Below are 16,853 nucleotides of genomic sequence, written 5' to 3' on the forward strand. Positions count from 1 at the left end.
CTCCATGTCGTCGCCTTGTCCGATATCAGGCTATCCCTTCCCCTAAACTCAACCACTCTCATCTCCATTCCATCTCTCCCCTCTACCCCTTCCCCTCCCTTCCTCACATACTAATGCAGGAGAATATCCATTTCACTTTGTGCCTGAAGAAAGTACTATTTATTTTTCCCACCATAATTGTCTACCACAGCACCCAAGAACTGTTCAGGAGGGTATGAAGGTATTCCCTCAATAATGTGGGGTGGCCACTGGGATGGCCAAGTTTATTTTAGGGGTGGCCTGATGGGCCACTTTTGCCATCGCCCTGGCTATGCCACTAAGTACACCCAAGGATTGAGGTTGGATTCAAAAGTTGGCCAACCAGTGCCTGATGTAGCATCCTCTACATTACCATTCATATTTCCAGACAACAGATCCCATCAACCTTGGAAGGTAGTACCATGAGAGTGAAATGTGGTTACAAGCTTGGTAACTAGCCACACTGTCATCATTCTTAGGCCAGAAACATCCAGCCACAAGTACAACCAAGATCAATAAACCTCATCCATCCTTTGAATTTAAATCCTTATGGACTACATTGGGTTGGGGCACCCTAACCCACCACAGTACTGTTTATGGTCACCACTCATTATTTTAGATGGTTTCCTGGGTTACAAAAAAACATTTCTTTTGTCACTCATGTAAGGTAGTTTATAATATCGCACAACAAAAACACAGGTGTCATGTAACATTTTATTTACCAGTATCTGTAACCAGTCACAAGTTTATTAATGAATGTGTTAACCATAACAGTGCAGTTCAAGAGATGAGCCCTACATAGTCAAATACTCAACATACCCACTATCCTACGTACCTAACTAGACCTTCAACCTCTTCATTCCAGTGACATATATTTTTTTGTTTATTCTTGCTACCTACAACTATTTTATTCAACTTAGGAAGCGCCAATCAAACTGAAAGAGTTATTGAAGGCTGCATCTAACTCCTCAGTTTCAAAAAATATCTCAAAAGCTAAATAAAATTGTCTAATGGTAGCAAAAATAAATTAAATATTATGTCATCATAGTGAAAGGGTTAATGAAGGTAAATACAACTACTGATGATATTAGAAGCAGGTAAATTTTCAGGAGTGATGTCTATGCTGGTGATGATAAAATGACAGTACAGTGAACCAGTAGCAATGTGATAATGCCAGAAGGGGAGGGGGAGAAAAGCAGACAATGAGAAATAAAGAGAGAGAGAGAGAGAGAGAGAGAGAGAGTTTATAAATTCTTCAACACTCTGAAATATTTTTACTATTCCTGCATCAAGGTATGGAAAATGAATGCTCACATTGAATTGAAAGATAACTTTAAGTGGGAAATTTTAGTCATGCAGATGTCCTAGTAATTATGTCTGTTATTTGAATGGTTATTTTTTACTGTTTAAGTAAAGCTGAATTCAGGTTTCAAACCTAACAATGTTCATGTGTACAATAAAACTAATTTATGAATATACCACATCACATAACATCATACTGAGAGCTTTGTTACCTTGCGTAGGTATTTTCATTTGATGCCAGATCTTCAATGTTGCAGTCTCGAGCCATTTCTCTACTCGGTTCCCTTCTATGGGCAATTAATGCTTGTATGTCTGTGAATGGAAAACAGGAGCACTGATCCTCTGTGACAATAAAGCTCTGCAATTTTCTTTGGCAGGTACAATAGTGCACAACTCAATACAAGGCATGTTCCTTCCCCACCTGACTATTAGTTCAGCCACTGAATCAAATGTACTGCAGTTTTCAAGGGATACAAGACTGATATATTTACTGGAAAATACAGATTGTAGCTGTAAATTGTTATGACAGAGCAGAGTGATATTTATTCAGTGACAGCAAATGATGTTTCCTAAATGGGATCGTTTATAAAAATCAACAGACATTACAACAAAATCTTGGTATGCATTTAAGAAAATATTTAAGTTGAGTGATGCACAAGGGCTAATTCCCACCAACAGGCACTACGTTTTGGCCTTGATTTCCACACAACAGGAATACAGCATACAGAAACATTAACTCCAGTCTGATTATGTATTTTTTATTCCATTCCTGTCATCTACAGGCAATATCATGCAACTTAGGATAGACACTTCCAACTGGAGGAATTAGATTGAGCTTTCATTAACCCCATTCAGTACTAGAAGTGTATCCAGAGTAGAATAAAACAATCCAGAGATAACATGAATGAAATGTAAAAGTATATCCTCAGATGGAAGGTAATAAGCTACTGTGGATGTAGAATTTCCCTGTGCATGGTGGTGGCAGGACTGTTTGAACACTATTGTACTAAACAGTTGCACAAAAGAGGTTAGACCTGGCAATAATTTACTCTAGGACACAAAGAGTAACGAGTTTTGACTTTGATTTTTAGGTACTGATGTGGATTTACATTACCATGATTCCCAAAAACTTCTCTATACAGTTATACTATTTTACCACATACATCACCACCACCATCATCATCATCATCATCATCATCCTGGGTGTGGGTGAGGGACATCTTTACAAGGTGACACTGATATCAATAGGCAGGTTCACTGTCCAGTTATACAAGTGTGCCTCAACTCCTTATATCCCCCAAAAGGAGGAGGATGAACTGTACATTAAGGGGAACTTCAGCCTGCAGTTCACTGGGTTCATGTTAAGACAAGCCTGGGGCCACAAAATCATCATTCGCTTTGTGTGTGTGTGTGTGTGTGTGTGTGTGTGTGTGTGTGTGTGTGAATACTCCATTTCCATACTTACTGGTTTACTCAAATATATTCTGAAACAAAGAATATTTAAAATCTTATTTAAAGAGAAATAAATAGTCTTATTACCTGCACATTATGGATCAACAAATACACTTCAGAAAATATTTTAATACAGTATAAATTAGATCACTGTATACACTGATACAGTTAGTTTCAGACAGTTACAATCTGATTTTAATGTTTCCTAGTAGGTCAGTTGTCTATGCCACAGCAAGACTGATACAGACTTAGATATTCTCAGCTGACCACAAAACCAAGGACAGGGTTCAATTTTAAACCTTTCAACTTGAAGATGTCATGCTTATTTGATTCCCATTACCACCATGCGATCTGATTTTGATCAACAGAATTTCAATCACTGGACCTTCAATACAAGAGCTTTTCCTCCTCCTCCTCCTCCTCCTTACTGCTATCATCATCAGCATCATCATTACCATTTTTTCCTACCTAAGGATGGGGTGAGGTAGGATCCCAAAAATAAGAGAAAGCAAAGTTCAATTAAATCATATAGTGACAGAGAGAGGGAGAAAAAAAAGGCTATCCTTAGGCAGGTAGTGTTAAAGATTTAGCTTCCAACCCCTCGAGATGCCTGACAATGAGTGTTAATAGGTCAATTCTGCACCACTATCCTTAAATCTAGTAAAAGCCTCATGTATTACTTTTTAATGCCAAAAATTTCCATGTATCTTTGAATCGTAGCCTCAGTGAAGTTACAGAAAAAAAAAAAAAAAAAAAAAAAAAAGGAAAATTGAAACAAGAAGAGGTGAAATATTAACCCCTCATTTTGATGGCTTTATATTCATGCTATCTCTGGACAATTTTATTCAATATAGACTTTTTGAATTGGAAGGTTTAGGTACAGCATTCACTATAGTACTTCATCCTTAACTTGGCCCAATTTTTGTCCTTTTGCAGCTTATTTTATATATGGCAGAATACAACATTGTGGCACTTCATCCTTTCCATGACTGGCATAATATTCTAGTGTCAGTGTCATGTTACAACTCAGTATTCATATGGCAATTTTGGGCCAAGTCAGAGTAAAAGGGGTATAACTTCTTTGGTGCTGGAGATGGGTGCCTTCTTGCAGTGACATATATATACCTGTAATCATTCAGGCTGGTTACACAAATTTCCTACCCCCTCCCTATCTTCTCAACGGGGGATAGTGGCTCGCAGAGAAGGGCAACTTCAGCCTGCAGTTCACCAGGTACAGTTTCTAATAAGCCTGTGGTCACAACATCTCCAGTTTCTCTTCAGAGTTAAATAAAATCACCTGGAGATAGCAAGAACACAATTTATATATCATTACAGTGAGAAGGTTGAAATAAAAAAAATTTCTCCCTAACAGTAAACTGTGAACTCAGCCAAATATGTAAAGTTCAGTGATTCTATAAAATAATAAAGCTCACAGCCAGATTACTCAAAATGTTACACAAATAGGTATCTCACCAACTTAAATAATATGTACACTCACTCAGCCAAACGACATCAAAATTTATCTGTTATAATTTTGAAAGGCCTTATCCCCCATAATTAATGACCAGTAAGGAAAGTTAGAAAATTTCATCATCATCATCATCATCATTACCCAATTTTCCACTACCCCATCAGGAATATAGGGGCCCTGGGCTAGGCTTTTCAGTCTAGACATTTAAGGCGAGTATTGTCATTCACCCCTGAGTGGCAACATGTGAGCAAAAACCCCAACCGTCCCTCAGATTTAAACCTTTATGGGCCACATCTGGTTAGAGCATCTTACTCACTAGACCACCAGGCGTCAAAAAATTTGCCTGTCACACGGCTGTATTCTGAATGGCATTGGAGGCTTTGCAGCACCGTATACTAAGTGATTTGTTGATTTTTCCTGCATTTCATACCTTAGCATTCTCTCGCACATTAATTACTCTGTATCACTTTAATATTGATATAGTTTGCATCAGTGACTTACAAGAGGGACTGAGGCACAATATGCAGAACTAATAGCAAAGAAAGTTGTGTTATAAAGTCTCCAAAATACTCAGAATACCACCCATAACCTCTAAAAGCCTTTACCCACTAACTGATAACTGGTAAGGAAGATAAAATAGTAATGCGCCTTACAACTATACTATGGTAACAACATGTATGTCCATTTTCACGGCTTATGCTCACTCTTCACACCAGAAACTGACAGTGTGTAATTTCTGTCTGATGAGTAATAACAACAACAATAATAATAATAATAATAATAATAATAATAATAACAATAATAATAATAATAAGCATCATCATCATCATCATTATCATCATCATCATCATCATCAGCCTGACCACTTTTCCCACCCAAGGTTGGGGTGAGGCAGGGTTGTACAGTAATAATGCTTATGGAGTGCAACTGACTATTTCCTGTACCCAAATTTTTGCTACTACAAACTAACAGTGGAAAGACTGTCAATGCCTAACTTAATCCTTTGGAGGTAAAATGCAACTACTCCACTAATCCATTCAGTATGACGACATCTTTTTTCTAATTTTGGTTGCCATTACATTATATAAATTACCTTGTGGGAGACTTCTTTAGTGAAGAAGTTAAGCAAGAGAGTAGGGCGATAAGTAGGATGGCTAATCCCTCCAATAAGCATTAATTTAAGCTGTCTTCCTCCTTCCAGAATATATGTAAATATTCCTCAGTGTACCTCCATATCTACAACCCTACCTTGCTACTGTCCTGGCCTTATCCACATTGCTTTAAGTACATTAATTGTGCCATGGGGATAATGTGTGTACTTTCATGAGCAAAAGTTTGCCGACAGGCTTCTGCCAGCAATGGGTCCTGACTTTCATATTTCTCAGTTCTCCCTTAACATAAGTAAGCATCCTTCCTTCACATAAACTTTTGCTGTGCTTTTTACATTCACATGCTGATAATATTTTATGTAATATCATTTAGATTATCCTTCATTTCTCATACTCTTTTGCTTGGTACTTCATACTGCTATCACATAATAATTTCATACAGCATCCCCCATCGCCACATCCAGCAGGGAAGTGCCAGTCAACTTTTGATCATGATAGTAACTTACTGTTGTCTTTGGTTCTCACACACATTCCTAATTTTTATACACCCAAGGAATATAAGCTGTAGTTAATAAAGTAGTTCTACTTTTTAAAGAAACATGATGTCAATAAAGTACTAAAAATAAATTAATTACTGCATAGCCCATTAAAAAGAGAAGAAGAAAAATTGTATACAGTACTTCCCTTTCCAACAGATGAATGTAAAAAGAGAAAGTAGAAACAATTATTCTGAGGTAAAAAAAACAGCCCATATATCCCAAGGTGATCATATTTAGGAAAATGCAAACTGAAACAGAAATGAGGTACCATACATCACACTGAAGAAAATTAAATCACACACGAATGATGAATGAGTCTTACTGATCAAGTATGCAAAACTTTTCTTTCATTTTTATTTCTCTGCATACAAACACTGACCATTTATGTACTACAGACTAATTCACAGTATTCAAGTTCAAATATATTTTAATTAGACATTTTGTTAAGCTTTAATTATATTTTGTGGGAGGCTAAACAAATCTGAATGTGCCATCATCATCATCATTATCATCATCCTGACCTTTTTTTCTCATCCAAGGATGTAACACTTTCATTATCATCATTATTTTTTTTTCCCCATCTAAAGAAGTAACACATTTCTGATTCTTTGGAACCTATTTATTTTATATGTAAAATAGTTTCATGTCAGTTTTTGCTGTCATGCACATTCGTCATTACTTATTACCATGTTATGTGTATTAAATTAGTATCCTAAGGTACCTACTCCTATATACACCAGCATTTTAAACCCTTCAATCTAGTCACATATTTTCCACTTCATTCTTCCTACTCACAGACAGTTTTATTCAGACTGGGAGAAGCTTTTTTGAGCTGAAGGGGTTATATATAGCCTTCCTTAACCCATTCACTACTTGATATCTCCCCAAAGATGAATAAAAATTATCTAGCAGAAGCAAGAGTTAGACACAAATGACATCCTACAAGTGAAGAGGATGACCCATTAAATCCACTGACAAAAATATTTTTCTATTTTATTCATGCTATCACCAAACGATTTTATTCAGTTTAGGAAGGGTCTGTAGCAGTAGTGAAGGGGTTAATGAAGGATATATCTATCCACTCCATATTGAAAGAGTCTCTCTAAAGCTCGACAAAAACTGTCTGGAGGTAGCACGAATGTAAAGGGGAAAATGTGATCTGGGTGAAGGGGTTAATACATAATGCTTTGCTGCCTGAGTCTCTATACAGTCATTCCAATGGAGGTTTAATAATTTAAGAAATGGATCAAATATATTCTAGGTATGTACAGATGCGGCAGACGGCCCCTTCCATGTAACTGGTAGTAGGTTAAGTAATAATGGCTGAATTATTAACACTGAGTGTGTGAGGGTGTAGATCCTTGATATTTGATGATCATTTTTGCAACACTTATAAATGTTACTGTCCTTTCACCTTAACTTGGCCCAGATGCTTCCTCTACTCCAGCTTATTTCATGTAGCCCAGTGGGAAAATAAGATAATACTATGGCTCCACATCCTTTTCACAGCACTTCTTCATGACTGGCATCATGTTTTAGTTTTAATTTATTGTCACAAATATGTATTCAAGATAGAGTGAAGGCAATTTTAGGCCAAGTTAGAATAACAGTAGTAAAGATATGATCAGTCTGCATCCCAAAATACAATGTACTGAGCAATGATACAGAAGGGTGACATATGCTGCCATCATCACATGCGTCAGAACCTATCCTAAAAAACTGAGAGCTTGGCCACACCTTCACACAATCAGTTTTAATACAACCCTAAGTGAGGATATTTGCAAACCACAACATTAGAGCTAACAAAGGTGTACTTGTATCATATAATATATTCACTGTTTTATCACCATCTTTCAGATACAGTATGTATGTTAGTTGTTGTAACTAAAACTAATTCATTAACTACACAACTGAAAACAGACCTGATTTAATAAAACTGACATTCAGAAGAGATAATAAGTGCATCTTTTACAAATCACAGTTTACATCGGAAAATTGCATCAGAACAACACCAGAATTCTCAGAGTTCTAGTTTAACATATCACCTGAATATTGTACTACAAAACAAGTTCCATATACACCACTGGTATTACCATAACTGGAAGTTCAGTTTACTTTTAAATCCTGGCATGATACAAGTACACTTCATTTGGCTCCACAGTTCCCAGTGAGACTAGCATTTGGGGCCTTAGCCGTAGTAATATTACACACATAAAAAAAAGAAACAAATCTACAAAGGTGTGCCAAGAGCAAAGAGACACCAATTCTTATCTATACAGACTTCATACAGTATAGAACAATGGGAAGAGTGTGGCACATAATGGAGTCAGTACTGAGTTAGGAACAAAAAGTTTTCCATCACATTCTGGGTGGTGAATATGTACAGATTCGCGTATTCTGTCACTCTGGGGTGCGGTGGGCTAAAAGGGTTCATTAAATATGCCACTTGTGTTCTTCCACCCATATACATATAAATTATGATTACAAATATGATTACACATATTGTACAGATAATCACATCACCAATCATCAGTTCTTCCAGTGCAGATGCTGGCATGTCCTGAAGTTATCATGACACCTGTAGGAGCCGAGTGAAGGAGGAGTGCGTGGATGAGAGCGAGGATGAGGAGGAGTGAATGGAGTCTCCCTCACGGACACAGTGTCGCAGGTTGCCAAAATCAGGACACGACTCGAAGGCAGAGGTCGGTGCCGGCTTGTGCGAGTCCAGTGCCCCACATGAGTATCGATTCAGAGATTTATCTCGGGATGGCTGTGGCCTTGTCCCCCTCAGCCGAACCAGCTGCAGTTCTGGCACCAAGGCAGCCATTGTCTCCGTGCCCTCAGATGTGGCCGAGGGTCTAGGCAGGCCAGGGCAAGACCTGGCACGATACAGACCCTCCTCACCTGGGAACGGTGGCTCACTACGTGCTCGGCTACACCCTTGGCCGGCCTCAGGGCATCGGCGTGAGGAATTAGCCCCTGCTTTTCTCCCAGCCTTTACTGCTGTCTTATCATCTTCTTCTAAGGTTGTAACGATGATGTGTGTAGTGGGGGCACTGGGACTCTTACTACTACTGCTGCTGCTGCTGCTGCTGCTGCCGCCTCCACCTCCGCTACTATTGCTGCTGCTACTGCTGGTAGTGCTACAGGGGCTGCCTATGCTGCTGATCCCACTGTCGGATGATGCATCACTCCTGCCCAGAAGTCGTATACGAGAGGACATTGCAGCCGTTCGTCTGCGTAATTCCCCCATCTCTGAGTCCAGCAGCTGCTCCACATCTCGTAGCAGCTCCTGGGCCCTCCGCACTCCTACAGACACACAGGCACGTCATCACACAATATTAGATTATACAGCAAGTTCCAGGAAATGCATAAAAAATTCATTAGGTTATTCTCGACTTAATTTTCAGTACTAAATGCTATATCAATATAGGTCCAATTCTCAACCATTATGAAGCCACAATTACTAATGACCTTATGGGTGAATTATGAGGGTCATTTTCACACAGAAAGTCATCATTAACTGTCACTAGGTAATGGCTGAAAATGAGACCTACATTGATATAGCTTTTATTTCTCAAAATTAGCCCAGGAATAATCTCTGGTAGCTTCTTACACATTTCCTTAGACACCCTGTATGATACTGGTTTTAATTAAGAGAAAATTGTACTATGTGTGAATACTAGTGTAATGACTGCAGTAGTAATAATAATAATAATAATAATAATAATAATAATAAAAACAATATTTCTGTACTTTGAGTATAGTCAGTATATTATCAGCAAATAAAATGAAGTAATAACATGTGGAAGAACTTCATACACAAAGGCAATTTTTTACATAAATAATACACGTACTGTGCCAGCATCAAAACTGTAATGCAAAATTTTAGCCATCATAAACTCATACTCAAATTAAAAACTGATATTACTAATGCAATGTTTATAAAGTAAATGGTTTAAGAAACTTTGAGTGCATACCAAGATACCAAATCCACCTCACCAATAAAAAAAATACTGCAAATACCAAGAAAATGCAATACAATACTCTACTCCTTGTGTTAACCCTTAAACTTCATAAGAGGTCTGAGTTCCCCCCAAAACAATATGAATTCGCAATCTTAATAAGGCTGTGCAGTTTCTCCTATGTTGATTATGCTCAACCTGCTTTGTAAAAATTGGAATATTTTGTAGTCATAACCCTTCATATCTAGGAAGCGACTTTTAAAATTTAATTCTTGCTATCTCCAGACAATTTTATTCAGCACAGGAGAGATCTTTTCACCTGGTGTGGTGGGATTTGATAATGGCTTCTTTTATCCCTTCACTACTTGAGACCTCCCGTAAACCACACCAATTTGTCTACTTTATAGCCAGAGGAAGAAAAGTAAAATGACATCACCGTACTGAAGGGTTACTGTAGCCCTGAAACCTCAGAGGGTAACATACAAAGTGGCCTGTGAATAGCATTCCACTAGAAACTCACTGGGCAGTCCCTTCTGTGTTATGGGGATGGCTCAGTCAGCTGGTGTGGGCATGGGTGTGGCAGCGGGAGTAGGAAATGAATAAATGATGCAGGGTACATACTGGTTTAAGTGAGTTTTCCCCACAACACACGAAAAATAACCCAGCGGAGTGGAAGTGGAGTGTTATATAAGGGCCATCCTAGATATAAATCACCTGGCTCTAGTTAATGCTAGATGAATTTACTCAATGGAAGAGCTTCCTGAGGTTTGAGAGTTGGTCAGCTTATACTAATTTTATTGTAACTTGGCTCAGATTTTCATCCTTTTGCAATTTATTTCATGTGGTTTAGTGACAGAAAAAAACAATGCTATGGCTGTAAATCCTTTCCACAGCATTTCTAAATGACTTGCATCAAATGGTAATCTATTTTGCAGCTCAGTATTCAAGATGGAGAGATAATGAACTTGCCAAGACGGGAGTGTGAAGGAAGTTTAAGGGTTAATTCGATAAGACCCGCTACCATTACCGTACGGCGTGACCACAACAACAACAATCCCTGGCGTGCGCTGCAGTGCTGTGACTCACAAGCCCCACACTCGCATCTGATCTTAAGTGAACTATGCCCAGTTTTACTTAACAAATGAAAAATCACCATACATATTCCATACAGTACAGTACAATAATTTATTCTTATATTTGCAATTACAGTATCTAAGTTTCAATAATCAGTTCAAAATGAACACTATTCTATAGCTTTACAGATGGTCCCCTACTTATGAACATGTTATGTTCCAAGAAACTGCTTGTAATTTGAAAAGTCAATAATGCATTTAATACACCTAACCAACTACCATAAACACCATAGCCTTGTCAGGCCTACCTTAAATGTGCTTAGAACACTTACTTTAGCCTATAGCTGGGCAAAATCATTAACACAATGCCTATTTTATAATAAAGTTTTGAATATTTCATGTTATTTACTGAACTCTGAAGTATGGTTTCTACGTTTGTTAGGTCAAAAAATCGTAAGTCGACCATTCATAAGCAAGGAACCACCTATATTTCTGTATCTGCCAAAGCCTAAGTACAATTAACCCCATGATTTCAATAGTCTTTTTTATTTTATTCTTACTGTTGTTTGATAATTTCACTGAGTTTACGGGTGCTGGAGAGGGATGTCTTCATGTGGTGGCACTAATATAAGCAGGATGCTCACCTGCCTAGTTATAACTGTCCCTCAACTGCTTCCCTATCCCTCAAAAGGAGGATAGTGAACTGCAGGATAAAAGTAGTTTCAGCCCACAGTCCACTAGGTTCGTGTTCCAGATAAACCTGGCGCTGCAGGTACTACTGAGTTGAGAGGAGCTCTGTAGCAGTGAAGGGCTTAATGAAGGATACATTTGACCCCTTCAGTTCAGATCATCTCTTCTAAGCTGAATAAAACTGGCTGAAGGTGGCAGAATAAAATAAATGAAGACGTCACTGGATTTAAGGGGCTAATTCTATAATTGTTATGGCACTGATGTCAGTCACATTCCCATTAATAAATAAACATGCAACAGGTACTGGACTTTAAAAAAAATAAAAAAAATAAAAAAAAGTATATCTACTGTACTGTTGCCTCAACTTTAACTTTAGGACTACATATTACTGTAAACTTAAAACTGGTTACAAATAATCAATACAGTGTTTTAAAAAGTGACATTGTATTATAAACATATACACTACAGAACTTTACAAGATCATGGAAATTTAAGTGATTCCAGAACTTTAATCACACAGTACATCAAAATCACATAAAAAAAAAAAAAAAATCCCTTAGCATCAAATACATACTGAATTAAATAACTTCTTGGATTTTACTGAATTTACCAGGGTATTATGAAACTTATATACTGTATGTATATTCTGAATTATGGTTGCAACTCACTTCTGATCTGATGCGGGTGAGAGATTAGTTCTTAGTTGGTCAATCTACAGTTTTAGATGGTTATTGGTAGCCAAGAGAGAAGTCCCATGTGTGTTTAGAAAGTAAGGTGTGTGGTGCATCAGCTGAAGTGAGTAGTGTTTATGTATGGTAGAGTACAATATTTATTATTTATCAGAAATTTAAGTTTATGTATAGTTAAGGTACAATTTTTATGCTTTCTTTATCTGAAATCAAATGAACTACTGCTGTGAACAGTAAGCTGACTCTCTGATTTTATATTCTTAAGAAATCTGCCATCTTTATTATACTGTATTCATTTATAAAAAAAATTCAAAACTTTAATTATGACATAAGAACCTACTGTTACAGAGGAAGGAGTATTCATACTTTTAACCCCATCACCGGTTGTTGAAATGGTTTGCTAGTATAAGTAGGGGTTAAGGAGGTAACTCTGGTTTGACAATGTGATAAACACTGTACAGCTGATATCCTAAGTCCTTTTGTCTCTCCTTTTCTCTCCACTGGGTCTCAAAATCAGTCTGATGAATCTGCCTATAGGAATGACTTTATCTGGTCACAAACCAGTGTTATGAGTGTCAGCTACTGCAGATTCACCACAGTGATTTTCAAAGTTCGTAGAAAGAGGAGCAAGAGATGTGAAAGAGCTTTTGATGTTAACTGTAGGCTACAATGTTACACTGTCATGGTTAACGAGGAGATGGCTGCTTTAGAATATAAAAAATGCTTTATTGTGATGTATAAACATGTAATAACTGAGTGAGGTGACGGAAGGTGAGATTTTATGTGAGAATACAAGAGACAGTATAAGTGCATTGAAAGGTGCATGATAAGAGAGTGTTAAGGTGTGTGAAGTGCAGAGAAAGAGACATGGTTCTTCTAAAAAATACAAAAGTCTGTAAGAAACCGAGGACCCAGAATAATGAAGGCCAAATCCAACTTTACAGAGTGTTTCGTTCTTGCTCATCCAAGGTAGAGTCATTTGCTGTGTTAACTTAGGAAAGCAAATAATACTGTATTCTGCATTATTTATCCCAGCTCATTTCTTGAATGCAATACTATGGTGCTGAATACGGTGAACATCATACACACTGCAACTGTTTAAACTGACTTATAAGATCAACAGCGCAAGCTGATGAGAACATTTACAATCACACAAATGGGAATTTCTCAGAGTACCATACTGAATACTGTATGAAGCTGTGTGTGTACATGAGGTATTTGTGCTTTGATTGTACTGTATGTACCTGTTTATCCTGATTGTCAAAAATTTGGAGAAGAAAAAGTCATACAAACAAAAAATCATGGGTAAGCACAAAATACAGTTCAATTCAAAGGGTATTAGACTCCCAAAGTCAGTGATATTATTTTCAGTTAATTCTTGCTACAGGATTTACGAATGATTTTTTTACATTTCAGGAAAGGCTTCTCATACTGAAGAGGTAAATGAATGCTAGATCTAATTCCTCAAGTTCGGAAAGTCTCTCCTGAGGTGAATGGAATCATCTGAAGTTAGCAAGAATGAATGAAAATAATGACCGCCAGATTCAGCGGATCAAAAACTAAAATTTAGTTAACAACAATGCAATCAGAGAAATCAGAGGGATAAATGTTTGTTGTGGAAGTTAACAGATCCAAAACTGAATCTACCTTGGTTTGAGCGAGCAGAAGGAAGTCAGTTTGTTGAGCCTAGACTTGCAGCCTACCTCAAGGTTCGGGGCTGATCCCTCTTCACCCGCTCCTTAAGGCCTAGTCTCGGTGAGAGGGAAGAGACTTAGCAGGGGTTAGGAAGACTGTGCTCTTTATTTAGCAAATCCAGGACATGCTGTACAAATGATGTGGAAACTGATCATGTCAGCTCATGTGCCACAGTTCCTGCTATTTTCTAATCTTGCTGCGGGCTAGAATACTGTTGAAGCCAGGATTACACTGAACCATGACCTGTTGCTGATGGTCCGGAGTTTTTCTAGATTGCAATAGTAACTACAGAAGTGTAGCTAGGGCATACAAAATGGAGTGGCCAAGTCTAATTATCAGATGGCCAAAGAAGAACTCTTCAGGGGGTCTAGCAGTAGTCCCCAAGAAATTTTGGGTGGCCAGACAAACTTCTGGAGTAACCCCCACCACAAACTGTTCCCTGTGTTGTTTAGTGACACTTTGATCTACTATCTCAACACCAGACAACAGTTCTTTATTCAGCGAGAATCTGTGGACATGACTTCCATCCAACCATGAATAAGATTATGGGGCACACTGGAGTAGGATTATGGGGCAACCAGAATATTTGATCCATGAGTGTACACGAGGTATGTGGGAAGTTACGGTCACATGAACGTGGCACAAAGACACTGATGGAGTAAGCCGGTTGATACTGAGCCAATCCACCTCCCGAATGAACTTGTTGCTATGTATCAACATTTAGCCAACTGGTATGGAGAATTAACAACATCTATTCAGTACCACATACTCAACTCTCTCATACACCTCTTGACAGCAAAATGTTGTTTCTCTACTCTTTAAGCTAGGAACATTATGCTACCTTTATTTTAGTTACTGCCAATTATTTCATTCAAATTAAGTGGTGCTTCTATTAATCAGGGGGTTAACAAAGGCTTTTACTCCAAAGGTATTTTATGAAAATATTGATGGCATTCTTTTTCTATCAGTCAGATTAAGAAAATGTAATGCTTATATACTTCTTGTGCCTTTTTTGGTGTACAGTACTGTATTCCCACTATAACATCCAACTTACAGAATTTTACCAGTTTTGCTGTTTTTATTTTGAATTAATTCATATTTATTAAACATTATAATTCATTTGTTTACTCTGTCCTGGATTAGCTTATAGTTTTTTCTTTCATCTAACCAACCTGTCCACCATTGTTAATACTGTACCTGTATACATCATGTTAACACTTATGTTAATCAGTGACTGGTGTTTGCTTAACCTGGATTCAATCAATGTATTAGCTGCCTGTGCCATATAATTAACTGTGTCCTCTTCTAAGTATCCCTTTCACTAGGATGACATATTCATCATATTATTCTTATTACCACCCAAAGAGTTATACACATAGCTCTAGGGAGATCTTTAACGGTGGAGAACCATAACCCCTTCAATCTCATGATGTCTTTTTCATTTTAAACTTGCCGCCTCTAAACCATTATACTCAGTTTTGGAAAGCTTTTCACATACCAGAGGTCAAACATAGCCTTCATTAACCCCTTCACTAGAGGAGGTTTCCTAAAGCTAAATAATAATTATCATTTGGAGGTAGCAAGAATCTCCTCATCATCATTCAGACCTCTTTTCCCATCCTAGGATGGAGTGAGGTAGGATCCAGAGAGCAAGAAATAAACTTGATAATAACAGAAACTAGAGTAGGAAAAAAAAATTGACAGAAGTAAAAACTAGCTAAAGTCTGCCCAAATGAATGAGCAACACTCTCATTCATTCACCATTCAAGCCCCTGGAATTCCAACTGAAAATATATCATCAGATTTAAGGGGTCAATGGAGACTGGTTCTATTCCCTTCAGAGTAAGGGTATTTTCCAAACTAAAAATTGTATGGAAATAACAAAATAAATAAATAAATAATAAATAGAAACTGTCATCACAGTGAAAAGGTTAAGTATACCTATGGAGAATGTGCTATTTTAATCATCTACTTTTTATATATTAATCTAACAATCTTACTTCATATTTACAAATCATTACATTATCACCATAATCATCATCATCATCATCATCATCATCATCATCCAATTCACAGGCTGCATAATTTCATTCCTATTTTCAGGTTGACTATTCCAAGGTTTAGATTATTATCAAAATCTTGGGACATATTCTGAATATTCAAAATTAAACAAAAACTACAACGTTTTTTCTTAATAAATAATCTGTGTATCAGTCATCTAAACCCCCCTTTTTTTTCCTGATGATATATTTTTCATATTTTACTTTTACTGATGAGACATTTGCTTCACTACGGAGAGTCCTCCATGGTACAGTTCATTCATTTTAACCTGGTGGAGATTTCTGTCCGTTGGACCTTATTTCACATTACTCAGTGGCTACAACACAGCATTCAAGAAGAACAGATGGCAATTTTGGACCAAGTTAGAATAAAAACAGCAGAGTAATGGAGGGGTCAATGAAACTTATATCTAACCTCCTGACTTTGAATAGCCCCTCCTATACTGAATACAGTATATACCATAGTAATTATTTGGAAGCTGCAAGAATATACAATACTGTACTAAAAAATACATGACCATATTCAAGGGGTTCAATCTATCTATCTATCTATTGCCAGATGCCATAATCCCGTAAGGGGTGGCCATTTGACTTTGAGTTATTTGTTTTACGGGGAGGGGCACTAACCCTCCATCAACACACTTGCTGGCATGTAGGGAGCAAGTATGATTTGGTTATATGGTTACCACCCAGCATTGTAAATGGTTTCTTGGCTTACAGGAAACCATTTGGCTTGTCAATGTAAAGCCACCTGTAAAGGAAAGAGAAGCAATAAGAAGTGACAGGAAAG

The 16,853-nt window shown here is 37.4% G+C and overlaps 1 protein-coding gene across 1 annotated transcript in view; it reads right to left on the reverse strand.

Moving 5' to 3' along the window:
• Positions 1-718: 718 nt before the first annotated feature.
• LOC145402826 (uncharacterized) overlaps positions 719-16,853 on the reverse strand; it is a 44,399-nt gene continuing 28,264 nt past the window's right edge. Inside the window, exon 11 of the mRNA XM_080274735.1 lies at positions 719-9,200. Within this exon, the coding sequence (XP_080130861.1) occupies positions 8,461-9,200 (740 nt within the window). The 3' untranslated portion in view covers positions 719-8,460. The remainder of the gene's footprint in view (positions 9,201-16,853) is intronic.

The sequence above is a fragment of the Coenobita brevimanus genome, chromosome 59, assembly GCF_032717465.1.
Source record: "Coenobita brevimanus isolate Jiangsu-jjx chromosome 59, ASM3271746v2, whole genome shotgun sequence".
Taxonomy (NCBI): Eukaryota; Metazoa; Arthropoda; class Malacostraca; order Decapoda; family Coenobitidae; genus Coenobita; species Coenobita brevimanus.